Source organism: Rhinoraja longicauda, chromosome 23 (assembly GCF_053455715.1).
Source record: "Rhinoraja longicauda isolate Sanriku21f chromosome 23, sRhiLon1.1, whole genome shotgun sequence".
In the NCBI taxonomy this organism is placed as follows: domain Eukaryota; kingdom Metazoa; phylum Chordata; class Chondrichthyes; order Rajiformes; family Arhynchobatidae; genus Rhinoraja; species Rhinoraja longicauda.
The window spans coordinates 33,703,063-33,730,526 of record NC_135975.1 but is presented as its reverse complement, the minus strand read 5'-3'; the positions used below and the strand labels follow the sequence as shown (position 1 = coordinate 33,730,526).

Here is a 27,464-nt window from a genome sequence, read left to right as displayed (position 1 = left end):
TACCCCCTGCAAAGTATGGAACAAGGAGCAGACTATAATTGAGAATTAATGCCTATTGTTCATGAAATTGCATTGCACTTGAAGATTTGATTTGCTGCTGCAGTCCATTTAATAGAATTGTGCACCGCAGTGGATTATCGTCAGATTAACATATTGTTAATTTAGTCTCAAAATTGACTGAACTGAGTTATAGTGCGGACTGCAGATAAAAGATGTGCTGCTTCTTTCTTCGAACACTGACAATGAAAATACGCTTCCTTTAAGCACACGCGGGAACTTCGAAGAGCCTTCAATTCAATTGTCCTGCATGTTGAATTACTCTCCACGTTTCTGTGTGTGCAGTTGTCTTGCTTTCATGGTCACAGGAGTTTTTGTGCTTGATCGTGCTCGTAATACCTTATAATTCTGAAAGTTAACACTTTTTCCAGGGGTTCATCTGTCCCATCTGTATGCAATCGTTTCTAACGCCAACTCAGCTGTTTGAGCATGACCAGAACGAGCACACTGTGGCAGACAGGGCGAAACAGGAGCAACTTAATCCAGAAGCGGCCATTAGTGTGGGTTGCTTTTTGTTTGAACTCTCTCTGGGTGGATGCGTGAAGTGGTGGTGGCTAATCATTCTTACGTGAAAGGTGTCTTGACTTTTGTTTTTTTTCCCCCCCTTGCGTTATCATTGGGCTAGCCTTTCTCTTTACCGTAGAACACGTTTTATGTCAGCATGGCCATACATTGAGCTTATCTTACTGTTGCACAGCCTTCACTTCACTACTGGTTGCGTCATGTTCTGAAGGGAAAGTGGGTTTTTTCATTTGAGGATTGTGCTCTACCATTGTGTTTAATACAATAGTACATGGCTTTGCTTCCATTATCACCTGCATGGCAGCCTCTCAACTTTGGCCATTGAGGAGTTTGTAAATGGAAGCTGGAAGAATTAGTTCCTTGAGTGCATCTTTCCCTGGTGAATGTGTGGTTAGTTTAGTTTGGAGATACAGCAGGGAAACAGGCCCTTCGGCCGATCGAGTTCGCATCGACCAGCGATCCCTGCACGCTTACTCTAACCTACACACAATTATACCAAACCAATTAACCTACAAACCTGTACGTCTTTGGTGTGTGTGAGGAAACCGGAGTCCCCGGAGAAAACCCACGCAGGTGACTGGGAGAAGGTACAAACTCCGTACAGACAGCACCCGTAGTCAGGATCCAACCCGGGTCTCTGGCGCTGTGCCATCGTGTCGCCCAAAGTGGTGAGGATATTATGCTTCAGGGTGACACAGAAAGGATGATGACATGATTAAAAGCTTGAAAGATGGAGCTTATAGTTTAAAAATCAGGAAGTTAGAGATGATCTGAAATGACCCCCTGATAGGTATTGGAAATGGCAAAAGCTTTCTTCCCGTTGCAAACTCTATTTCACAACCACTGTTCCTGGAATCTGTCCAACAGTGAAACAAACCGTTCACAAGCCAGGTATCCTATTTCACCCTACGTTGAATTTCACACCACCTGCCAGCATCCAGTACTACCAAGTGCTACTATTTTCAACTGTAAATGGACTGCAATGAGGCCTTTGACAACGTCCTGCATGGTCGGCTGATTCAGAAAGTTGAAGCTTTCAGGATCCAAGGCAAACTGGCAAATTGGAAACAAAACTGGCTTGACATGAGGTGACGGAGGATTGTTTGATTGGAGGTTTGTGATCAGAGGGATACCACAGGATCGATGTTGGGACCTTGAAGTTTGTGATGTACAGTAAGAACTTAAATGTTAATGTAGGAGGTATGATAAATAAGTTTGCAGATGACAGGCAAATTTGTCATGTTGCAGATAGCAAGGAGGATTATTTTAGACTAAGATGGAACGTTGAGCAGGGTGATGACAAGTAGAATTCAATCCTGGCAGTGTGAAATGGTGCATTTTTCAAGGTCAAATAAGGGTGGGATTTGTAAATGCGAGGGCTTTCAGGAGTATTAATGAACAGAGGACCGCGGGGTGCAAGTCCATAGATCCCTGCAGCGGTGACATTGGTAGATAGAGTGGTGAAGAAGGAAGCTTGCCTTCAACAGCCATGGCAGAGATTATAAGAGTAAGGATGTCTCTTTGCAACTCGGGGCATCGTGTGTAGTTCTGGCCACCACTGCAGGATAACTGTAATTGTGCTGGAGAGAGAATGCCGAGGAGAATCACGAGGATGTTGCCTGGATTGGAGCATTGCATTTGTCAGGAGAGATTGGATAACCTGTGTTTGTTTTAAATGGAGCGGAGAAGACTAAGGGATAACCCGACAGAAATATACAAAATAATGCGGAGGATAATAAGGGTAGGGAGGACAAATCTTTCTCCCATGGAGGGATGTCCAACACAAGATCTGAGGGACACATTTTTTCCACAGAGAATGGTTACAATGCGCTCTGCCTGAGGAGAAGGTGGCGACATGTGTTCTCATAACATTTAAGCAGCGGGGTTGCTGCCTTACAGCACCAGTGACCCGGACTTGATCCTGACTATAGGTGCTGTCCGTATGGAGTTTGTAAGTTCTTCATGTAACCATGTGGGTTTTCCCCAGGTTCTTCGGTTTACTCCCACACTCCAAATCACTCCCATCACCCCACATATTAGCACTATCTTACACACTAGGGGCAATTTTACAATTTTTACTGAAGCCAATTAACCTACAAACCTGTATGTCTTTGGAGTGTAGGAAGAAACCGGAGCACCCGGAGAAAACCCGCGCGGTCATGGGGAGAACATACAAGCTCTGTACAGCCAGCACCCGCAGTTAGGATCGAACCTGGGTCCCATAACTGGCGCAGTAAGGCAGCAACTCTACCGCTGCGCCACTGTGCCGCCCTAAAGAACACTCCCGGACCTGAAGTTAATTGCTCCAAAATGGGCAGTCAAACCTTCATCTCCCTGGAATTGTTTCCATAAATTGCTTGACTTCAACCTCTTCTTTGAATCCACTCTTTCAATCCTTTCTCTTTTGCAAGCTTTTGGTCACATTCACTTGTACGTTCACGTGTAGCTTAGAGTGACATTTTATTGCTGACATCTTGAAACAAAGGTACTTTGTGAATTGAGCTCTTCAAAGTGCACTGTAAATGGCACGATTGTGTAGAGGAGAGTATCTCAGTCCTTGAAGTCCACAGAATCGTCAAGCAGTCAACCAAGATCAAAGTGTACGAAGCAGTCGTATCGACAAGCCTTTAGTCTGGCTGTGATATATCGATGCTTTGCAGGCAACTCTTCAATGGGCTTGAGTGTTTCCCCAGGAGATCCCTGAGGTCACTCACGGGCATCAAACAGCAGGACAAAGTGCCAAACATGCATGTTCTGGATGAGCCTGGTGTGGTCAGCATGGAGGCCATGATCATGAGGCCACAGTTTTAGTTTAGTTTAGTTTAGTGTAGAGATATAGCACAGAAACAGGCCCTGTCGGCCCACCGGGTCCGCGCCGACCAGCAATCCCCACACATTAACACTATCCTATACCCTCAAAGGACAATTTTTACATTTACCAAGCCAATTAACCTACATACCTGTATGTCTTTGGAGCGTGGGAGGAAACCGAAGATCTCGGAGAAAGCCCACGCAGGTCACGGGGAGAACGTACAAACTCCGTACAGACAGCACCCATAGTCGGGATCAAACCTGGGTCTCCGGCGCTGCATTCGCTGTAAGGCAGCAACTCTACTGCTGCGCCACCATGCCGCCCGTAGTTGTGCTGGACAGGCCACAAAATCCGTGTGGAAAGATCCCATATGCCACGCCAACTCCGGAGTTACAGAGTTCTTGCACAGGGCTACCGGAACCAGGAACATCCAAGCAGGCAATGCAAGGATTGTATCAAAGATAGCCTCAAACCTGTCTACATTTATCTATTCTACATTTTCCTTGAACCTCGTTCCCTTTGATATCTCGTTTTCACACCTTACCCTTCCATATCTCTGTCTCCCTCTCCCATGACTCTCAGTTTGAAGAAGGGACTCGATCCGAAACGTCACCCATTCCTTTTATCCGGAGATGCTGCCTGCCCCGCTGAATTAATCCCGCATTCTGTGTCTATCTATAGTTCACGTTATAGTAGTATTAGGCCATTTGGCCCATCGAGTCTGCCATTCAATTATGGCTGATCTCTGCCTCCTAATCCCATTTTCCTGCCTTCTCCCCATAACCCTTGACACCCGTTCTAATCAAGAATTTGTCTGTCTCTGCCATAAAAAATATCCACTGACTTGGCCTCCACAGCCCTCTGTGGCAATGAGTTCCACAGAATAACTACCCTCTGACTAAAGAAGTTCCGCACCACCTTCTTTCTAGAAGAGCGCCCTTTAATACTGAGGCTGTGACCTCTGGTCCTAGACACTCCCACCAGTGGAAACGTCCTCTCCACATCCACTCGATCAATGCCTATCTACGTTGGCATTCCTGCAAGCGGGTGGGAATCCTGTGCCCAGACAGAAGAGGCTGGTGTGCTTTGACCTAAGCAGCCTGTATCAACTTTGAAGGCAGCCATCGGGTCCGATTCACCAGAGCTTGAGAATGCTGAGCTCAGTACCAGTGCCTGCCACAGTGTTTATGCTCCCACTGTTCCTGTGTGAGCCACGTCTGGACAGGTATTGCCAGCCACACTCACCAACGAAGCCTTCACAACTGACAATGAACTCATTCAGAATACACGCCAGTCCTCAAAATCCACTCAATAAATTGGTTCAAAGGAGCACCTGGTTACTTGGGTTTTTCATGAAAAAACTAATAGATTGAGAGAAGAATATTATAGCTCATTTGTTAGGCCTCAGTTGGAATATTGTGGACAATTCTGAGCCCCACATTTCAGAAAAGATGGAAAGTTGAGTTTAGTTTATTGTCACGTGTACCAAGGCACAATGGAAAGCTTTTGCTGCGAGCTAACCAGCCAGCGGAAAGACAATACATGATTACAGTTGAGCCATTCACAGTGTACAGGTGCATGAATAAGGTTTCGTGCAGGATAATGTCCAGTAAAATCCGACCAAAGATAGTTTGAAGGTCTCAAAGTAGATAGATAGTAGCTCAGGACTACTCTGCAGTTGTTGGTAGGATGGTTCAGTCGCCTGATTACAGCTGGGGAGAAACTGTCCCTGAATCTGGAGGTGTGTGTCAGTATGAAGGCATAGAGCATGTCACTCCCAGGATGTTGCCAAGGATGAGAGACTACAGTTATATAGAGAGAGGTTGAAAAGGCTGGGACTGTTGTCCTTGAAACACAGGAGGTTTAGAGGTGACCCAAGCAAAAGATGAGGGCTTTGTCAGAGCAGATGGAGTGATAATCTCTGGCAGGTGGGTCAACAATTGAAAATCAGATCATGTAGGAAGGAACTACAGATGCTGGTTTACACCAAAGATAGATATAAAATGCTGAAGTAACTCAGCGGGACAGGCAGCATCCCTGGAGAGAAGGAATGGGTGACGTTTCGGGTTGAGGCCCTTCCTCAGACCGTGGATTGAAATTGATTTGCACCAAAGTTGGATGGGTGTTAAGAGGACGAGGGGGATATAGGTGAAGGTGGATTCAGGGACTTGGTTAGAGAGGCTTTAGAAAGCTACACGTTTGGACATTGAATTAAGTCAAGTTTTGTGAAGGTTATCAAAAGGAAGTTGAGGTCACCATGATTAAGAAGTCGGTCAGTGCAGAGCTGAGAGGGCAAGGTAGTGAAGATAATGCAGTTTTATGACCTCAAGATTTGAAGCTTCATTAAGTATTAAAGAAACTGCCTTCATGTGTCAGTGTGCGTTTGATAAAAATGACATGTATTTAAAATAATGATGTGAAAACCAGTAGAACTGCCACTGAAATCCACCAGCTTTCAGTCTTGATCAGTTAAACTGAAAATGAAGCAGAATTCAACGTGTCATTTGTCTCACATTGGGAAGAATTATAGTTTGCAGGAATGGTGTGTGACGCAGGACTATTTTTTGTTTGAGCCAGAATTCCATTGTTGGAAAATAAATTAGACAATAGACAATAGGTGCAGGAGTAGGCCATTCGGCACTTCGAGCCAGCACCGCCATTCAATGTGATTATGGCTGATCATTGACAATCAGTACCCCGTTCCTGCCCTCTCCCAATACCACCTGACTCCGCTGTCTTTAAGAGCTCTATCTAGCTCTCTCTTGGAAGCATCCAGAGAATTGGCCTCCACTGCCTTCTGAGGCAGAGAATTCCACAGATTTACAACTCTCTGACTGAAAAAGCTTTTCCTCATCTCCGTTCTAAATGGCCTACCCCTTATTCTTAAACTGTGGCCCCTTGTTCTGGACTCCCCCAACATTGGGACCATGTTTCCTGCCTCTAACGTGTCCAATCGCTTAATAATCATATATGTTTCAATAAGATCCCCTCTCATCCGTCTAAATTCCAGTGTATACAAGCCTAGTCGCATTCAGTCTTTCAACCTACGACAGTCCCGCCATTCCGGGAATTAACCTAGTGAACCTACGCTGCACGCCCTCAATAGCAAGAATATCCTTCCTCAAATTTGGAGACCAAAACTGCACACAATACTCCAGGTGCGGTCTCACTAGGGCTCTGTACAATTGTTCGAAATAGGGACACCCCAGCCCATCTACCTTATCAATAGTGTTATCGACTTGAAGCCTGGCTGAATTGGTAACCCCTCTCAATAGTAGATGGGTATAATATTTGTCTGAACATTGCCAGACTGGTGCAGGGGTGGTTTAGTACAATTGTTACTCTCCTGGAATTTATGTTGTGCTTTTGTAGTGGATTTGCCATTGACTAGCAGTAAATAGAAACGATGCAAAAAGGTTTATACATAATTTCAAAGTGCAGATGTATAAATGTTGAACAAGATGAGATTAATTTCCGTGAGAAATGACAGAATGGTGTGTAGATTCCCTGAGCATGATGAAAGAGGTCTATGGTTGTGGAGAAACTAGCTAACTATAGGGGGCTATTCAAAAAGGAATGAATGGTGACAGTAGGAAAATCTATTGGAATGGGGGAAACATAACTCATTCACAGCGGCCTGGGAGTGTGGATCCTACTGCTCCAGAGAGTAGATGCTTTTGAGAGTACTTGCATCAAAGGTTTCAAAGATCTTTTGTCACATGTACTAATTAAGGTACAGTGATATGCGAATTACCATAAAGCCATATGGGAAAAAAAGCAACAAGACACACAATGACATAAAAGTTAACATAAACATCCACCACAGCGGATTCCCCACGTTCCTCACTGTGATGGAAGGCAAAAAAGTCCAATCTTCCTCCTCTTTATTTTCCCGCGGTTGGTGCAGCCGAACCATCCGTTGGGGCGATCAAAGCTCCTGCAGCCGGCGGTCGAAGCTCCCGCGTCGGGGCGATAGAAATTCCCGTGTTCGGGGCAGTCAAAACTCCCACGGCTTGGGGTTCCCGAAGTCGGTCTCTGACGCAAGCTCCCACAGTTGGAGCTCCGAGGTTGATCCCCGACAAAGGGATCGCGGGCTCCGCGATGTTAAAGTCCTGTAGGCACCCCCGCGGTGGAGCTCTCGAAATCGGTCTCTAGCAAAGGCCGCCAACTCCTCGATGTTAGGCCGCAGTGCGGACGGAGATACGATACGGAAAATAATCGCAACTCTGTCAAGGTAAGAGTTTAGAAAAGGTTTCCCCCAAACCCACCCCCACATAAAACAAGCTAAAGAACACTAAAAACATACATTTAACACATACTATTAAATCACTAAGAAGGAAAGGACAGACAGACAGTTGGCGAGGCAGCCATTGCTGGCGCCACCCGGTGGTTATCAGTAGAAAGGACTCAGTGTTTGCATTGATGGGCTTGGTATACATTTTGTTTTTTAAATTTTAGAGATACAGCATGGAAAAACAGACCCTTCAGTCCACTGAGTCATCGCCGGCCAGCGATCACCCCGTACACTAGCACTATTTTACACACCAGGGACAATTTACAATTCATTGAAGCCAATTAGCCTATAAATCTGTACGTCTCTGGAGTGCTGGAGGAAACCTGAGAAAGCCCACGTGGTCACAGGGAGAACGTACAAACTCCACACAGACAGCATCCGTAGTCAGGATTGAACTCGGGTCTCTGGCGCTGTAAGGCAGCAACTCTACTGCTGCGCCACTGTGTGGCCATAATCATTGGTATATTTTACAAGGTGCTGTGATCTTCATCCTAATCCTGTGGGACACTGCTGTGTCCTTCCCTCTCTTGAGATAGCAGCCTCTCCCCAACCCCTTGCGTTACGCCACTGTGTCGCCCATTGCCATTCAGTGATGGGAAGTGCAAAAGAGCTGGGCAATTGCCTGAAATTGATAGTTTGTCCTCATTAGTAAGACAAATACACAGCAGTAGAAAAACAGTCAGACTTGGAGAGGCAGTGGGAGAATTGGAGGATGCCAGGACTTTTTTTTCTCCCAAGAAGACCTTTGGCCTGGAAATAAAAGGACATGAGAGGGGTAAATTTCGAGGGAGCTGATGGTTAGAGTTGGCTGGAGTACAATAACGACTGAGATGAACCTTTGTGTACACACAGCATGCAGTATTTGTCTGCTTCTGTAACACTCAATGCTTTAAATCTGCTGTTAAAGTGGAATCATTCTCCTGTGTGCCTGGTGACTCCATCAGCTTGGCTTGATCTGTTTGCCTGTGCATTCTTGTGCTGTGAGGTCTGTTTCTTTGCTTCCTATTCCCAGTCATGACACACAGGGGTGTGTGCGAAACTCCTAATGTATCCTGTCCCCCCTTTGACTTCACAGGGTTTTATTTGCCCGCTGTGTATGAAGTCTCATGCTTCAGCAGAGGAGCTCTTCAAGCACTACGAGGTGTTTCACGACCCAGGCAATGATTCTGGTCCCGGGGAAGAACAAAGAAGTTTGAGAAGGTTGGTTTAGTTACCGAACGGGTTGTCTCAATAAATTGTTTTTTTGTTGTCATTTTCGGGGTTTCAGCTGATGCGAGGCATGTTGGTTTAATTCTTCAGTTATAACATCATGGGGTTCAAAATACTATGTGAAATTTAGATAATTCTTATATAACATATTTTTGTACCACAAATTGAATGTAACACGATTAATGCAATAGTTTAGTTTAGTACAGAGATACAGTGCGGAAACAGGCTCTTCAGCCCATCGAGTCCGCGCTGACCAGCCATATCCACACACTAGCACTATCCTAAAGGGGCAATTTACAATTTTTACCAAGCCAATTAGCCAACAAACCTGTACGTCTTTGGAATATGAGAAGAAACCGGAACTCCAGGAGAGATCCCACGCAGGTCACAGGGAGAAAGTACAAACTTCGTACAGGCAGCACCGTAATCGGGATTCTGGGATTATCGTAATCGGATAATCGTAACCGTAACCTGGGTCTCTGGCACTGTGAGGCAGCAACTGTACCGATGGCCCACTGGGAATGCTATTTGTATTACATGGGCCGAATTGGTTATAACAGTATTATGATTGGGAACCAGAGAACCATTTAAAGTTACATTGGAAGTTGTCAAGCAGAAAAAAAGCTGTCTTACATAAACACAACAGTCCGGGGAAAATAAAATAGTTTCTCTGTATCCTCCCCGCAGGAATTGCACACCATTGTCTTTTAGCCGCCGCAAGTGGCTACTAAAATTGACAAGCAGTCGCTGATATTGACACTTGTGTGATGATACTACATTAAACAGTGTGACTTGCAGTTGCATTTAAGCTATTCTAGCTTGCAGTAAACAAAAAGAATTTTTGAGCTATTAAAAAGACTTGATAATCCTGTGGGGGGGGGGGGGGGGGGGAGGAATGCGAGCCTGAAATGCTTTTTCCCCCCATTGACATAATTGTTTTTACCACCCGATATTCTGTACCACACGATTTCTTAGTAATGCAACTATCATTTAATAGCAGAACTACAAATATGACGTGCCAGTTTTATTAAGGAGCATGCTTGGCTTAGGATGAGAGAACGTACATTTGTTTCGTTTAGTGGTGTTACGCGGAAACAGGCCCTTCGGCCCAGCGATCCCCTCACACTAACACCATCCTGCACACAGGCACCCGTAGTAATGATCGAACCCGAATCTCTGGTGCTGTAAGACAGCAACTCTACCGCTGCGTCACCGTGACTGACACCCATTAACACAAAGATGTTTGCAAAATTCTTCGCAGTTGAATTTTGTCTGCGCTGTCGAGACCATGTACCATAGTTTGGTCACTTTGAGTTGTTTGAGTAAATTTGAGTCTGGTAAATCCAGGGAAAGCTTTTTCCAAAGTCTATACTCTTAATTAATCGGTGTTTATAGTTGGTGTTTTTTTCACGGAAGGTGATTGTATAGATCCTGGAAGGTGTGTCGGTTTTAGGATGCATCCCCACCATTCATAAGGGTGGTTGTTGAGCTGTGAGAAGATGATTTCCTACTTGGGCTCTTTTAGTCCCTGATTATTCCCTGAGGCTCCTGCCTCAGAGGTGTTGGGTCTGTATGTGCAGAGGCTAGAGTATAGAATCTAGAGTGACTTGGAGGCTTAGTGTGAGTGAATGTACAAGATCCTTTGGCACTATTGCCAAGCAGGGCAGGGAGCTTCTCCATAGAGTCACACTCAATGTGTACAGGTCCACCTCCAATTTTCTGCCATCCTTGGTTCCAGAGCCTTGAAAAATCAGTGGTGAACAAATTTCTTCATGAAGTCACAGGAAACAGAAAATCTTAGACAGACACAAAGAGCTAAACTAACTCAGCGAGACCGGCAGCATCTCTGGAGGAAAGAAATAGGTGATGTTTCAGGTCGAGACCCTCCTTCAGATCCAAAACGTCATCTATTCCTTTTCTCCAGATATACTGCTTGACCCACTGAGTTAATCCAGCTTTTTGTGTCTGTCTTCGGTTTACACTAGCATCTGCAGAAAATCTTGTTGCTTGTTGCCTTTTGTGGAATACTGCTTTGTTTAGCTTAGTTTAGAGATGCAGCATGAAACCGGCCCTTCAGCCCACCGAGTCCACGCCGACCGACCAGCGATCCCTGCTCGCCGCCTTTGTGTAATTCAGTTGCTGTGTTCTCTCAGTAATTAGACTTTGAATGTGATCTTGCTGGTTTGCAAAAACTCGATGGCCTGCTATTTTGAAAGGTGGCCGTATGAATGTTAGTAGGTCCGTTGTTTCCTAACTTAGCTCTGCACAGATAATTGCCTGTGAGTGCCTGAATCGAGGAAATCTAAGCAGGCCTTTACCAAGATGTGTGATCTATTAATCAGTCTTGGTACGCAGTCATTCGCTGTTATATCAGGCAGCAGCTTGCAGTGCTGCAAGGGCTGTTGGATAGAATGGCTTCTTTTCTTAAACTCGATCACGCTCGAGAGTTCTTCCCTGCCAGTCTCTGCACACAATGGCTTCATTTTTCAAACGGACTGCACACGAGTTCTGCCGAGATATGTTGTCATCCCACAATCAAGGGGACTTTTGAAAGCTGCGTTATCTGCCTTCAGCTATGCAGAGCTCAGTGAAATCTGTTCATGTTGAGAATAAATATTGTGCTTGGAGATTTATCCTTTGTGTTGATCAGTGGCACAAGGCAATGCTTGAATATGCACTTGCCAGGCTATACCCAAAGACTTCCAATTGCCTGTGGGTACAACGTTTAGATGCAAGTATCTCCACAAGATAAAATAAACAATGATGGTTGGGATCCCTGAGGATGGGGGCTAGTTGGTAGGGAAGAAACTGGTGGGGAGGAAAAGGAACTAGAAGAACAAATAGAATCATTGAGGTTTGCGGTCTAGAAGGAGGCTAGTTGGCGCATTTTGTTTATGCTCGCCAAAAGAGAACTGATTAAGTTAATCCCACTTTGCAGCACTTGGTTCAGAGTCTTGTAAATTGCAACCCAGGCTCATAAATTCATCCATTGTAGGACTGAATTAGGCCATTAGGCTACTCTTCGATTCAATCATGACCGTTCTGTCTTTCCCTGACAACCCCATTCTCCTGCCTTCTCCCCATGACCCTTGACACCCGTACTAATCAAGAACCTGTCAATCTCCACCTTAAATATACCCTTTGACTTGGCCTCCACAACCTTCTGTGACAATGAATTCCATAGATTTACCACCCTCTGACGAAATAAATGAATCCCCATCTCCTTTCTGAAGATACATCCTGTTATTCTGAGGCTATGGCTGATCTATCTTCCCCCTTCAACCCCATTCTCCTGCCTTCTCCCCTTAACCCCCAACACCCATACTAATCAAGAATCTGTCAATATCCCATTGACTTGGCCTCCACAGCCATCTGTCGCAATGAGTTCCACAGATTCACCACCCTCTGACTAAATAAATTCCTCCCCATCTCCTTTCTAAAGGTACGTCCTTTTATTCTGAGGCTCTGGCCTCTCCCACTTGTGGAAACATCGTCTCCACATCCACTCTTTCCAGGCCTTTCACTATCTGTGGCGGCCCCCCCATATCCTACTAAACTCCAGCGAGTGCAGGCCCAGTGCCGACCATCGCTCATCATACCTTGACCCAATCATTCCTGGGATCATTCTCGTAAACCACCTCTCGTAAAACTTCTCGTAGACCTGTTCTCTCTGGAATGCAGAAGGTTAAGAGGGAACATGATTGTTGTATTTAAGATTATGAGGGGCATGGATAGGATAGACTGCAAGAAACTTATTCCTATATTAGAGGTAGATAAAACCGAAGGACATAGATTTATGGTGAGGAGGGAGAGTTTAACAGGGGATCTGTGGGGACCTTTCTCACATGAAGAGTGGTGAGTAGCTGTAATACATTGCCTGTGAGAGTGATGGAAGCAGTGTTTCTGACAGCATTTAACTGGTGTTTAGACGAGCAAGGAAGGCCACAGGCCATGTGCTGGGTGATGGGGCGTGGACAGCAGTCCACTTGTTGATTTGGGCATGGTGGACCAAACGGTGTGTTTCCACGCTTGTATGATGCTGCGAGACGAGCTGATCTCTGACCGTTATATTCTTTCTCCGTGCAGAGATGATATTGCCTACCATCAGCAAGAGCTACAAGACCTTAAGGCCTCCTTAAAGGTGAGAATGTTCAACACTTTCCATGTCCACCTTCTGTTGCACATCCTTGTTGCCCTGCTGAAAAGATTGCTGTTCATAAGTCATTGGAGCAGAATTAGGCCATTCAGCCCATCAAGTCTAGTCTGCCATTCAATCAAGGCTGATTTATCTTTCCTTCCCCATAACCCCTGACACCCGTACTAATCAAGAATCTGTCAATCTCGGCCTTAAAAATATCCATTGACGGCCTCCACATCCTTCTGTGGCAATGAATTCCATGGATTCACCACCCTGACTGAAGAAATTCCTCCTTTCCTTTCTAAAGGTACCTTCATTTTATTCTGAGGCTGTGCTCTCTGGTCCTAGACTCTCCCACTAGTGGAAACATCCTCCCCATATCCACTCTATCCTTTCACTGTTCAGTAAGTTTCAATGAGGTCCCCCCTCATCCATCTAAACTCCAGTGACTACAGGCCCAGTGCCTTCAAACGTTCATCATATGTTAACCCACTCATTCCTGGAATCATTCTGCACCCTCTGGACCCTCTGCAACGCCAGCACATCCCTCAGATATGGGGCCCCAAAACTGCTCACAATACTCCAAATGCAGTCTGACCAGTGAGTTATAAAGCCTCAGCATAACATCCCTGTTTTTGTATTATAACCCTCTCAAAATAAATGCAAAATAAATCACTGGTGTCTTGTCTCTGCAGGAAGAACGCTGGTTCTCAAAGGAGCTGAAAAAAGAACTGGACAAAGTGCAAGGACAGCTGAAGCAAGTAATTCATTTCAAATACTTAGCTGGGTTGGAGCTCAAGTGCCTGGATTAAATTGGTGTAACTTTTTTCCCCATTTAGCCACGTGGCAGCAGCACCAACATCTATGTTAGTAACTCAGCAGATCAGGCAGAATCTCTGGATGACATGGATAGGTCATGTTTCGAGTCAGGACCCTTCTTCAGACGGACTGTGTCTCCATATTGGTTCATATTGAGGAACAGAATGGTCTAGGCGGCATGATGGTGCAACGGTGGAGTTGCTGCCTTACAGCGTCAGAGTCCTGGGTGGGTGCTGTCTGCATGGAGTTTATACGTTCTCCCTGTGACTGCGTAGGTTTTTCCACATGCTCTGGTTTCCTCCCATACTCCAAAGACGCACAGGTTGGTAGGTTAGACACAAAAAGCTGGAGTAACTCAGCGGGTCAGGCAGCATCTCTGGAGAGAAGGAATAGGTGACGTTTCGGGTCGAGACCCTTCTTCAGATTGAGAGTAAGGGGAAAGGAAAACGAGAGATATAGACGGTGATGTAGAGAGAAGGTATTTATTCACAAAATGCTGGAGTAACTCAGCAGGTCAGGCAGCATCTCGGGAGAGAAGGAATGGGTGACGTTTCATATTTCATATTCATATTTCAGATACAGCGCGGAAACAGGCCTTTTCGGCCCACCAAGTCCGCGCCGCCCAGCGATCCCCGCACACTAACACTATCCTACACCCACTAGGGACAATTTTTACATTTACCCAGTCAATTAACCTACATACCTGTACGTCTTTGGAGTGTGGGAGGAAACCGAAGATCTCGGAGAAAACCCACGCAGGTCACGGGGAGAAGGTACAAACTCCTTACAGTACAGCACCCGTAGTCAGGATCGAACCTGAGTCTCCGGCGCTGCATTCGCTGTAAAGCAGCAACTCTACCGCTGCGCTACTGTGCCGCCCGCCCGTTTCGGGTCGAGACTCTTCCTCAGACTGATCAGACTCTTCAGACTCGACCCGAAACGTCACCCATTCCTTCTCTCCTGAGATGCTGCCTGACCTGCTGAGTTACTCCAGCATTTTGTGAATAAATACCTTCGATTCGTACCAGCATCTGTAGTTATTTTCTTATACTACGTGATGTAGAGAGATGTAGAACAAATAGGTTAAATGTCCCTAGTGTGTGTAGAATAGTGTTAGTGTGTGGGGATCACTGATCGTTGCGGACTCAGTGGGCTGATGGGCCTGTTTCTGCACTGTATCTATAAACCCAACTAAACTTAGGAACTGGGAGATCCAGGGATGTATATTCGGTTAGATGCTGTTTTCATTATTTAAATTCTTATTTTATCGAACAGGCAGAGAGTGTAAAAGCATGAACATTGTGTTAATATTTTATAACTTTAGTTGGACTATTACATCCCATCAGGTCACCTCACTTTGGGAAAGATCCAAACATTTGGGTTTAGGTTTATTTTTGTCACATGTATTGAGGTTCAGTGATATGCTCTGTTTTGCATGCTATCCAAACAGATCAGATATACCACACAGAGATACAATCAGTTTAAACTCAGGTACAGCCGGTGGAACAAAGGGGAAGATACAGAGTGCAGAATATAGTTCTCAGCGTTGTTATGTAGTTCTGAGCTCTTGTGGAGAGTGCAGAGGAGATTTGCAGAGATGAAACCTGTGGATTTTTCTTGTGTCGAGTCTGAAGTAGCTGATAGTTTTCTCGAAGTGGAGAAGATTTAATTAAGCTGTTAATAACCATGCAGCCATTATAAAGTGGGTAGTGAGTAAGAGTTTCCAGCAACAGAATTATAAGCAACAAGGCAACTAACTGTTGATTTTAAAATAGTTGACAAAAGTGGGAGAATTGTCTTTGGGTAGGTATTAAGTTGAAATGATCCAAAATGTGCTGCCTGAAAAGGGCAGTGTAAATAACTTCCAAAATAGAAATGTATAAATAGTTGAAGTGGAAACATTTGCAGGTCTACTGGACGGCAGCAGCAGGGGAGGAGAGGTAATCAGGCAGTCTAATCAAAGGGCTGACGCAGGCATAATTGGCTGAATGCCCTTCTGCTGAGCTTTGATGCTCTGAATGTTGCCATGAATAAAAACGTAATGCATTGACACAAACAGAAAATTTATCAATCTACAGCATCTTGAGTTTTGGTGATGAGGTTAAATAAAGCAAGTTAGAGTGGCACAGTGACACAGCAGTGGAGTTACTGCCTTACAGCGCCAGAGTCCCGGGTTCGATCCTAACTATGGGTGCTGTCTGTGCGGAGTTTGATTGCTTCCCCGTGACCGCGTGGGATTTCACCGGGCGCTCTGGTTTCCTCCCACACTCCAAAGAGGTACAGGTCTACAGGTTAATTGGCTTCGGAAAAAATAGTAAATTGTCCCTGGTGTGTATGATAGAGCTAGTGTATGGGGATCGCTGGTTGGCACGGACTTGGTGGGTCAAAGGGCTGCTTTCACACTGAGTCTCGAAACTAAACTAAAGCAAGTTCCCTGCTCTGCTGAGATGGTATTTAAAGAACAGCAATACATCTAGAAGTAAAATCATTTAAAATAATGACAACACTTATGGGATATAGATCACATGCAGGCAGTGGAGATTAGTCTGACTTGGCATCATGTTTGGCACGGTCATTGTGGCCGAAGGGCCTGCACCTGTGCTGACTTGTTCCATGTTCCAAAGGAATCCCAACTGTTGCAGAAGACCCAAGATGTGCTTTGGCTTGTATCCCATGATTGTGACCAGCATTGGTTTGCTTTCTGCCTGAAGTTTGTGCTGTGACACTGGGATAGCACAAAGTTCTTTGTGTTGGCTGGAGATGGCATGTACGTTTGCTAATCATAAAGATCCACATGGAATGAAACTCCTGAAAGCAGTTGAGGCAATGTTACTGTTAACAAGGAAGCCTTGGAAAGGGATTAGAAAGCATAGTTCCTCGCAGTTCTTGGAGCTTGTAAGGCAACCAACCAAAGAAGCTGGTTTTCAAGCAGGTTTGAAATTTAGTGAACTAAGAAGGTGTGGTGGCACAGCGGTAGAGTTGCCTTATAGTGCCAGAGGCCCAGGTTGGATCATGACCGCGGGTGTTATCCGTACAGAATCTGTACGTTCTCCACGTGAGCTGCGTGGGTTTTCTCCGGATTCTCCGGTTTCCTCCCATCTCCAAAGACGCACAGGTTTGTAGGTTAATTGGCTTCGTTAAAAAAATTATATTGTCCCTAATGAATGTAGTGTAGTGTTAGTGTGTGGGGATCGCTGGTCGGCTCGGACTCGGTGGCCCAAAGGGCCTGTAAACCGAACTAAACGGAACTAACTCCTATACAGTAGCAGCTTCAGCATTTTTCACACATTTTACTTTGGACTTTAAAGATACAGCATGGAAACAGGCCCTTCGGCCCACTGAGTCGGTGCTGACCAGCAGTCACCCCATACACTAGCACTACCCTACACACTAGGACCAATTTACAGAAGCTAATTAACCTAACAACCTGTACGTCTTTGAAGTGTGGGAGGAAATTGGAGCACCCGGAGGAAACCCACGCAGTCACAGGGAGAACGTACAAACTCTGTCCAGACAGCACCCGTGGTCAGGATGGAACCCGGGTGTCTGGCGCTGTGAGGCAGCAACTCTACCGCTGCACCACTGTGCCGCCCTACTTTAATACTTTAACTCTGACCGGCATTTTGATGTGAAATAAATTTCAGTTGCTAGTATTTAATATTACTCATTTACAGCACTAATCCAGATGGCAGGTACGACCCACGTAGGATTCCAGATATACCTATTGGATTTCTGATTATTGACTAAAATTGAATAATAGATGTGACTTTTGGCCCTATAATTTCACCATCTCAATATTTTTATTTACACAATGTATGCGCATCAACTTTTAGCCTTCTGTGCATTTGCTTGTTCAGGTAATTGCAGAGTGTGGGAGTCTTTTTTAATCACTAGAACTGCCTCTTGATCGTACGACAGAAGATGTTTACTCAGTAAAAATTCACGAGAAATGCAATCGTCTTTATCGTGTAACTGGGTGTGTGCTTTCTACTAAAGTTAGTGTGTGGGTAAAATGTCACCCATGGCTAATTAGTGGCTTCTTTCAGAGAACATTTGCTTGACTTTAAAGTTCTGAGTGCATAGATTTATCCAAAGCCACAACCAGCCTCACTCTTCAGAGCACTTAATTCATGTCATTAAATATTTAATACAGTTAAACTCATTTTCATTTCTTTTTAGGCATCTCAGTCGGATGAGGTAACATCTCCGATTCCGCCAGGTAACTTCTCTTTAAAACATGCCGGGTGTTTTCTAATAGAATGAGATGACATCCAGAGCAGTAGGCATGAAACAGAATTAACTGCTTAAATAGTGGCGTTTTCGTCCTGCTCCTTTAGAGATTTCACAGCTGCAGAGCCGATTAGAAGATTCCCAGGCAGAGAACATGAAAATCACACAGATGAAAGACTTGCTCGAGCAGAAAGCTGCCACTTTTGCAGCGGAATTAGTCGGTGAGTGTGAGCTCCCTTCCTCTGGAAATAGGTTACAGATCAGACAAGCTGAGACCTCTCGGTGCGCTAGTTAATGACGTCCCTGGTGAGGTTCATTTTCTGTGGTGTCGTTAGTTAAGCCGCAGCTAATTTGCTTTTGATGAAGATTCAAAAGCCTCCTTGTGACCCACTGTGCTTTTACTCAACTTTACATCTCTTATAACCACCCAGGTGGACAGAGGGAAGCACGGTTTAAACTTTCTTTCGCCTGAGACTTTGCCTGTGAGAATGTAGCACCCCCTTGCTGCTGGTTAAAGGTCTTGGGTTGGGTCTGTTATCAGGCAACTGAACCATCCTACCAACAACTAGAGCGCAGTCCTGGGCTACTATCTACCTAATTGGAAACCCTCGGACTATCTTTGATCGGACTTTACTGGACTTTATCTTGCACTAAACGTTATTCACATTATTCCCCTTATCATGTATCTGTACACTATGGATGGCTCAATTGTAAACATGTATTGTCTTTCCACTGACTGGTTAAGCATGCAGCAAAAGCTTTTCACTGTACCTCGGTACAGGTGACAATAAACTAAACTCAAATAAACTTGAATCCACAGTCTCTGACTCAAAGGTGAGAACATTGCTTCTCATTGAGTCACAGTTGACTTCTGGGGGGCAGCACTGATATTTAAAAAAAATCTTCCCCTTTGTAAACAATCAGACATTCTATATGAGCTAACATTCATAATTCATGATATTAGTGACATTTTTATTCACAATATTCATAATTCTCCAACAGATATTAAAGCAAAATTTGACGATGAGAAAAGCCACAGTGTTCATGCAGAGATGACTCTGAAATCTTTGAAGGAGGAACTGGAAAAGGAGAAGGGCATGGCTGACGAACTCCGAAGTGAACTGGTATGCAAGTTTCCTCTCAACAAATTATATTCCTTAGGGAATAGGTGCAGGAGTAGGCCATTCAACCCTTTGAGCCATTCGTTATGATCATGGCTGATCATCCAGAATCAGTACCCTGTACCTGCTTTCTCCCCATATCCCTTGATTCCTTTAGCCCTAACAGCTAAATCTAACTCTCTCTTGAAAACATCCAGTGAATTGGCCTCCACTGCCTTCTGCGGCAGAGAATTCCACAGATTCACAACCCTCTGGCGGAAAAAGTTTTTCCTCATCTCAGTCCTAAATGGCCTACCCCTTATTCTTAACCTGTGACTGCTGGTTCTGGACTTCCCCAACATTATAGACAATAGACAATAGGTGCAGGAGGAGGCCATTCGGCCCATCGAGCCAGCACTGCCATTCAATGTGATCATGGCTGATCATTCTCAATGTACCCCGTTCCTGCCTTCTCCCCATACCCCCTGACTCCGCTATCCTTAAGAGCTCTATCCAGCTCTCTCTTGAATGCATTGGGAAAAAAATTCCTGTATCTAGCCTGTCCAATCCCTTAAGAATTTTAAATGTTTCTATAAGATCCCCTCTCATCCGTCTAAATTCCAGTGAATATAAGTCCAGTTGATACATTCTTTCATCATTTGTCAGTCCCAACAATGAAATAACCCTTGGGGATTTATCCTCTTCCACAGTGTGATTGACCTTTTCTGAGAGCATTCAGGACTAGCCTAGTACTTGGCTTTCATGCTTGACCTTGGTGTCACCTTCTTCCACCTCCTGCATGTCACCTCCACTTGCCCAGCATTACAGTCTTTCACGGGGAAGGATATATCAGGGTCAAAGCAAATGAATGTGGGAAGTGGACAGCGACAAAGATCTGGAATTGGTTAAAGGAGAGCAACAAAGGTCTTTGAAAAAGGGTTTTGACCTGAAATTACTGCAATTCCTTTTGTCCAGAGATGCTGCCTGACCCGCTGAGTTACTCCAGCATTTTGTGTCTACCTAAACATCTTTAGTAGGTGGTTTTAAGTCTGGGATAATATCTGTTTGAAGAAGGGTCTTGGCCCGAAATGTTGCCTTTCCATGTTCCCCACAGACGCTGCCTGACCCGCTGAGTTTCTCCAGCAATGTCTGTCCCTAATTTTGAATCACTGCGTAGTTTTGAAGAAAATGAATGACGCGTTAGGGTCATTCAGCCCGTTGTGTTTTTACTGATCAAAAAAGAGCTACTTCCTCTAATTCCACCTTCCATCGCTAGTTCTGAAGCCCAGCCTCTCAACTACAGATTCAGGTATTGTTTTAATGTGCCACGGGTTTCTGCTTCTACAAGTCTCCCAGCCTGGGATTTCCGAACTCGTACCGCCCTCTGAGTAAACATATCTTCCCTTGACTCCTTGTTAATCCTTGGACTAATTATTTTGTGTCTGTGGCCCCTGCTTTTTGACCATCTCAGCTAAGTGAAATTGGGTCCATATTTTTTCAATGTAGGCTCATAATGTGAAGGAAGGAACTGCAAATGCTGGTTTATAGCGAAGATTGACACAAAATGCTGTGAATCTCTGGTTTCTCCAGCACTTAGTCCCCCAAGATGTTGCCTGACCGGCTGAATTACTCCAGCACTTTGTCTTTTTTTGTAAACCAGCATCTGCAGTTGCTTGTGCTTGCATGTTGTTGACCTCAATTGTTCCTCCACTGTTTCAAAGAAAAGCCTAATTTATCCAATCTGTCCCCATTGTTATGCTTTTCCATCCTAAGCCACCTCTATGTAAATCTCTCCACCCTCACCAGTGCAATCACGACTCCAGCAACATCATGATATGGACTGGTAGCCCGATGATTGCAGTGTAGAGTTTTAGCATAACCTGCCTGCTCATAGTCTGTGCCTTTGCCAATAAAGGAAAATGTTCCACATGACTTGTAGACAATAGACAATAGGTGCAGTAGGAGGCCATTCGGCCCTTCGAGCCAGCACCGCCATTCAATGTGATCATGGCTGATAATTCTCAATCAGTACCCCGTTCCTGCCTTCTCCCCATACCCCCTGACTCCGCTATCCTTAAGAGCTCTATCTAGCTCTCTCTTGAATGCATTCAGAGAATTGGTCTCCACTGCCTTCTGAGGCAGAGAATTCCACAGATTCACAACTCTCTGACTGAAAAAGTTTTTCCTCATCTCCGTTCTAAATGGCCTACCCCTTATTCTTAAACTGTGGCCCCTTGTTCTGGACTCCCCCAACATTGTAATCACCTTGGCAATCGATGCTGTTACCTTCTGGGGCCTGGGTGTAGGCAGCACGGTTCTTTTGTTCCTCCACACTGCTCAGCATCCTCCCATCACTGTGATTTCCCTCATCGTGTTGTATCTCCCCACTACACAACCTCGCCTCCAGACTTAAACTAAATGACCACTTTTCTTCCCTACGTACTGGACCACCATAGTGGCATGGTACAGTTGCTGCTTACAGCGCCACAGACCCGGACTCGATCCTGATTCCGGGTGCTGTCTGTACGGAGATTATATGCTCTTCCTGTGAGCGCGTGGGTTTTCTCCGTGTGCTCCAGTTTTCTTCCACACTCCAAAGATGTACAGGTTTGTAGATTAATTGGCTTTGGAAAGCTGCAAAATTGTCCCCAGTGTGTGTAGGCTAGTGTACGGGGTTCGCTGGCCAGCGCGTACTTGGTGGGCTGAAGGTCCTGTTTCCGCGCCGCATCTCCAAAGTAAAGTAAAGATATCTTCCTGCGATCCAGAGCTTCCACTATGCAAACAAATTTTGTATCAACTGCAAACTTCACCGTGACTCCCGCATTAGTGTCTAAATCGTTAACGTATGTAACTAAGAACGTAAGTTACTAAGTATGTAACCACCTCCAGTTTAAATTCCATTTGGAATATTTTGGAGGACCAAGAACCAAGACTTAAGAAACTAAAAGGCTGAGTGCCAAACGTTGTGGGGCACTGTGATCAATACTCTTCTGGTCACAATGACTCTAGTCAATCATTGCCCTTTAATTCCGGCCACCGAGGCAACATTGGGTCCACTTTGCCCACTCCGGTTTGGTTCCCCAGCAGCTTGTTTTCATGAAGCATGATGAGTGGCTTGCTTGACCATTTTAGAGGCAGTTAAGATCGAATGTGGGTCTGGAATTGTGCAGACGGACTGGGTGAGGACTGATTCCCTCCACTGAGGGACTGCAATTAGTATAATTTTTAATTATAATTTAGTTGCTTTGACGCTGCAGGTCCACCACCCATTTTTTGGCACCCATGGTTTCAGAGCCATTGTGGATAATCTGTTTTGCAGGACCAAGCAGGGGTGGGGGTGGAATAGCGGCCCACAGAGTCGTCTGTGGAAGTGGGCAGTGGGAACGGATCTGCCGGCACTGGCCAGGCCGGAGTTCCAGAGTCCCGGCCACAAGGGGCACATTCGATTGGCCGCGGAAGTCCCCATGAGGTGGAGACCCATGAGGCCGAGGTGCCACACTTCGGGGAGGGACTCCCGTGGGGGGATTTCAAGTGCGCTCTCGTGAGTTTGTCCGGATTAAACTGGACCACCCGTTGCCAGAAAATAGGTGGTGGACATGTAGTATTTTATTTTTTACTATTTAATTTACTTAATGTATTTGAATTAGTACTTGGTAGTTTAACTACAGTGACACTATCAGAAGTAAATTAGACATCCCAAGAACATCTACTATAAAACATAGGCTTTATGACCCACAAAGTCCATTCTTTGGCCAAGTAGTTGTGAATCCTAGAGTTTAACAAGTACTTTTTGTACTATTGAAGTAGGAGATCATATTGTGTAGGAAGGAATTGCAGATTCTGGTTTACACCGAAGATAGACGCAAAATGCTGGAGTAACTCAGCGGGACAGGCAGCATCTCTGGAGACCTGAAAGGTCACCCATTCCTTCTCTGGAGAGATGCTGCCTGTCCTGCTGAGTCACTCCAGGAGATCATATTGTAGCTCCGATTGTGTCCTGCTGAGTCTCTCCAGGAGATCATATTGTTGCTCCGATTGGAAGCCTAATTGTGGCCGTGTTGGATCACAGCTGCAGCGGCCGGGAATTGAGGATGTGATGGTTCTGAAGAAGGAACTGGTGCAAGTCCAGACCCTCATGGATAAGATGAGCCTGGAACAAGAGGAACGCTCGGATAACCTGAAAGATGAAAATGAGCGACTGAAGGTGGAGTTTGGGGCAACGGAGGTAAGATCGCGGGCATCCCCATTACGTAGCCTTGTCTCCTGATTGGGTGCAGTCCAACGGCAAATAACCAACAGGGCAAGGAAGCTGTTGGAAATACTGGCAATTCAATGGTGCTTTAATTGCCACAAACAAGTACAACAGGACAGTGAAATACTTTTTGCATATATTTACACATGCAGGTGCTGCTATTTGTTAGTGCCATTTCCAAAGTCCTTTCAGCCCGCGCGTTCGATGTACTGGAGCAGTTCCCGCGAACTAACGTCCCTCTCCTCGCCCGGCCATGTCTGTGTCCCGGGGGCACCTCCTGCAGCCGACATTGAAGGCGTTGAAGGCATTATCCCGGTTCACCCACCTTGCTCCTCGCATCTGCCGTCGGGCTCGCCCCCTCCCCTGACATCAGTCTGAAGAAGGGTCTCGACCCGAAACATCACCCATTCCTTCTCTCCCGTGATACTGCCTGACCCGCTGAGTTACTCCAGCATTTTGTGTCTGCCTTCTGTTACCTTTGTTACTGCTACCTAAGAATACTGAAGGTTGCGTGCAACATTGTCAATGCACAAATGTCAATAGAAGCCTTTGCTAGTCAATTTCAATGGTCGCCCTGCGGTGAAACTAACAGCTGTGATCTTAGTGCAGTCTATGGAAACAGTTTTTTTTTGCCTAGACTTTTTTTCCCCCGAAGGCAGCTGTTTTTCCCCTGCCTAGTCAATTTCCAAAGTAACTTTTAAGTGGTTCTCTGGTTCCCGATCAATTCAGGCCACTACCTTGCTCTTTCCCTGTGGATCAGCAATTCCAGTCGCGCAATACCTCAGTGAGTGCATAACACATCATTACAGCTCGCAACCAAATGAAATGGGTTACCTTGGGACAAAGATGTTTCATTGTCATGTGCACCGGGGACCAGAGCGATGAGAATATTACTTGCTGTTCCTTTACAGGCACGTTAAGGGGGAATTGCACAACAAATCATTTGGGATCCGACGTGGGGGGGCCGCCGAGGAAGTAGGGGGACCCGCCAGGGGGCGTCGAAAACAAAGGGGGGATCTGGTGGTGGGGAGCAGCCGAGAACAAAGAGGGGGTGATCAGGCGTGGGCTGGTGAGAACATGGGGGGGGGGGGGTCTGGTGGGAGCAGCCGAGAACAAAGGGAGGGGATCAGGCGTGGGCTGGTGAGAACATGGGGGAGAGGTCTGGTGGGAGGGCCGTGGAGAACAAAGGGGGCATTTGGTGGGTGGTGTTGAGAACAAAGGGAGGGGGAGGGGGTCTGTCTGGGCGCTGTGGAGAACAAAGGGGGGAATCTGGTGGGGGGCCGCCAAGAACTAAGGGGGAGCCAGTGTGGGGCCGCTAGCAGTCACATGTGGGGGCAGGCCTAGTTCGATGCTGCAAGAAGATAAGACTGTTTTCTGAACTTTGCCAGTGCCAGAGACGTGGTGACTTTGTGCACTGCCTAGTGAGACCTCCTATCTGATTTTACCGGATTATATGCAGAATCAAAGAATTCCACTGTATCTGGGTGCATGTGGCAATAAAGTATCATTGAATTGAATTAAATGTACAATGAATTGTCAGCTATAGTACACTAGTTACCCAGACCATACGAATGCAAGCCACAGTACGTTGTGCAGCCTCATCAGTACAAGTACGTGAGCTGAGAATCTCGTAGATAAGCATTATTTATTTTGCTCCTCCATCAGGTGTCATGAGTAGCACGTGTCTGTCTCTGTCTGTCTGCGTATTCATTGTGGCTGGGCACTTTAATTCAACGTGTCGGGCAAGAATCCTATGTAACTATTCAATATTGCTAGCTACTGATTTAAAGATTTCTCATACGCTGTTGTGACACAGAAGGAGACCATTCGGCTCCAACGATCGGTGCCGTCTCACAGCGTTCCCATCATGATCCCACTTATTGGTCTGACCTCTCTTTTCTCTCTTAGATCATAGAACAATAGAGCACAGGATCCACAGTGTCCATGCTGAACATGATGTCAAGTTTAACTAATCTCTACTTGTGCATAGAGTCATACAGTGTGGAAACAGGCCCTTCGGCTCAACTTGCCCACACCGGCCAACATGTCCCATCTACACTAATCCCACCTGCCTGCGTTTGGCCCATATCCCTTGAAACCTGTCCTACCCATCTACCCGTTTCATTGTTTCTTCAATGTTGCAATAGTCCATGCCTCAACTACCTCCTCTGGCAGCTCATTCCGTACACCCACCACCCTTAGTGAAAAAGTTAACCCTCTGATTTCTATTGTCTGTTCCCCTTTACGTTAAAGCTCTGTCCTCTGGTTCTCGATTCCTGCGAAGAACCACTGTGCGTCTATACCTCTCATGATTTAGTACACCTCTATCAGATCACCCCTTGTATGATCCATGTCCCTGTATTCCCTGCATATCCATGTGTTTATTTCAAAACATCTTAGAAGCCATTATCGTATAAGTCTCCTCAGCCACTCCTGGCAGTGCATCCCAGGCTCCCACCAATCTTTGAAACTTTGCCCGTCTGACCGTAAATCTATGCTCTCTCGTCTTGGATATTTCGACCCTGGGAGAAAACGTTTCTGACTCTACCCTATCAAAGCTTCCAGAGGCAACAATCCCAAGTTTGCCTCGCCCCTCCTTGTAGCTAATACCCTGCAATCCAGACAGCATTCTAGTAAACCCTTTCTGCACCCTCTCCAAAGCCTCCACACACCTCCTGTAATGGGGGTAGCTGAAACTGCGCACAATCACACTGCCCATTTGCTCCCCCTGATTTTTACTGTCTCTCTGTGTGCCCTTAGGGGAAATTTACATTAGTCATTGAACCTATCGATATCTCTTTAGCAACACAAGATGAAATTGGGGGCAGACCCTCTAGTCACAGGGAGAACATGCAAACTATACAGGCAGCACCCAATGGAACCTGTATTGCTGGAACTGTGCATTAGCAGCGTTGGCTACAATTGCCATTGCCCCCGAGTGTGTTACCTGGCAGTCAGTGCCTAGTGTTGCTGTCCCTACCCCTGCCTGACACTTTGCCTTGTTTCCAGTTTCCATTATTCACGTAAATATGAGTAAACGAAAGGCTTAATTATTGACGCTTCATCCAGGTAGTTTTGTGTTTGTAAAGTGATGCTTAATTTCTCTCCATCTTCCATGCTGCCATCTCTCACTGTGTTTTTCTTGTTGCTTCCCATCTGGAGAATCTTGCATTTGAGGTAAATCTTCACACTACTCTTCTTGAGCAAAGCCTTCTGCGATATTCAAAACCACGGCTGCATATTTGTGTTAAGTTCACTAGCTTCCCGATGGTTGTTGCTTCTTCACAGTTAATCTGTTTAAAGTTTCTATCACTTCATGAAAGCAATGGGGTGTTCTATCATTCCCTGGTAGCAATCATTGTTATTGAGGCCACAGATTATGTTATATCAGCATGAGGCTAATGGTAATGCCGTCGTGAGATGCCGGTTCCCCCAAGTGTTTACCCTGTTTCTGATCCTTCAAGAGTCTGTAACGTTAAGTCACCTGATGCCAGGAAGCTTGATGCCCAGTGAAGTGATCAGTCATGGATATATAGTGTAAGAAAATAACTGCAGATGCTGGTACAAATCGAAGGTATTTATTCACAAAGTGCTGGAGTAACTCAGCGGGTCAGGCAGCATCTCAGGAGAGAAGGAATGGGTGACGTTTCGGGTCGAGACCCTTCTTCAGACTGATGTCAGGGGGGCGGGACAAGGAAAGGATATTGGTGGAGATAGGAAGACAGTGGGAGATCTGGGAAGGGGGAGGGGAAGAGAGGGACAGAGGAGCTATCTAAAGTTGGAGAAGATGATGTTCATACCGCTGGGCTGCAAGCTGCCCAGGCAAAATATGAGGTGCTGTTCCTCCAATTTCTGGTGGGCCTCACTATGGCACTGGAGGAGGCCCATGACAGAAAGGTCAGACTGGGAATGGGAGTGGGAGTTGAAGTGCTTATTTACTTATTTACATCGGCGAAACCAAACGCAGGCTCGGCGATCGCTTCGCTCAACACCTGCGCTCAGTCCGCATTGGCCAAACTGATCTCCCGGTG

General features: G+C 45.7%; 1 protein-coding gene across 8 annotated transcripts in view; it reads left to right on the top strand.

The window, feature by feature from the left end:
* eea1 (early endosome antigen 1) overlaps nt 1–27,464 on the top strand; it is a 111,435-nt gene that overhangs the window by 21,877 nt on the left and 62,094 nt on the right. For 4 of the 8 annotated variants that reach the window (XM_078420025.1, XM_078420028.1, XM_078420022.1 and 1 more), the window contains exons 3-10: nt 429–557; nt 8,761–8,885; nt 12,981–13,035; nt 13,728–13,793; nt 18,031–18,070; nt 18,189–18,302; nt 19,084–19,205; nt 23,251–23,406. In XM_078420025.1, the coding sequence (XP_078276151.1) occupies nt 429–557; nt 8,761–8,885; nt 12,981–13,035; nt 13,728–13,793; nt 18,031–18,070; nt 18,189–18,302; nt 19,084–19,205; nt 23,251–23,406 (807 nt within the window). Of the gene's footprint in view, nt 1–428; nt 633–8,760; nt 8,886–12,980; nt 13,036–13,727; nt 13,794–18,030; nt 18,071–18,188; nt 18,303–19,083; nt 19,206–23,250; nt 23,407–27,464 lie in introns of those variants that run through there. The other 4 variants (XM_078420029.1, XM_078420027.1, XM_078420026.1 and 1 more) reach the window with 2 other exon arrangements.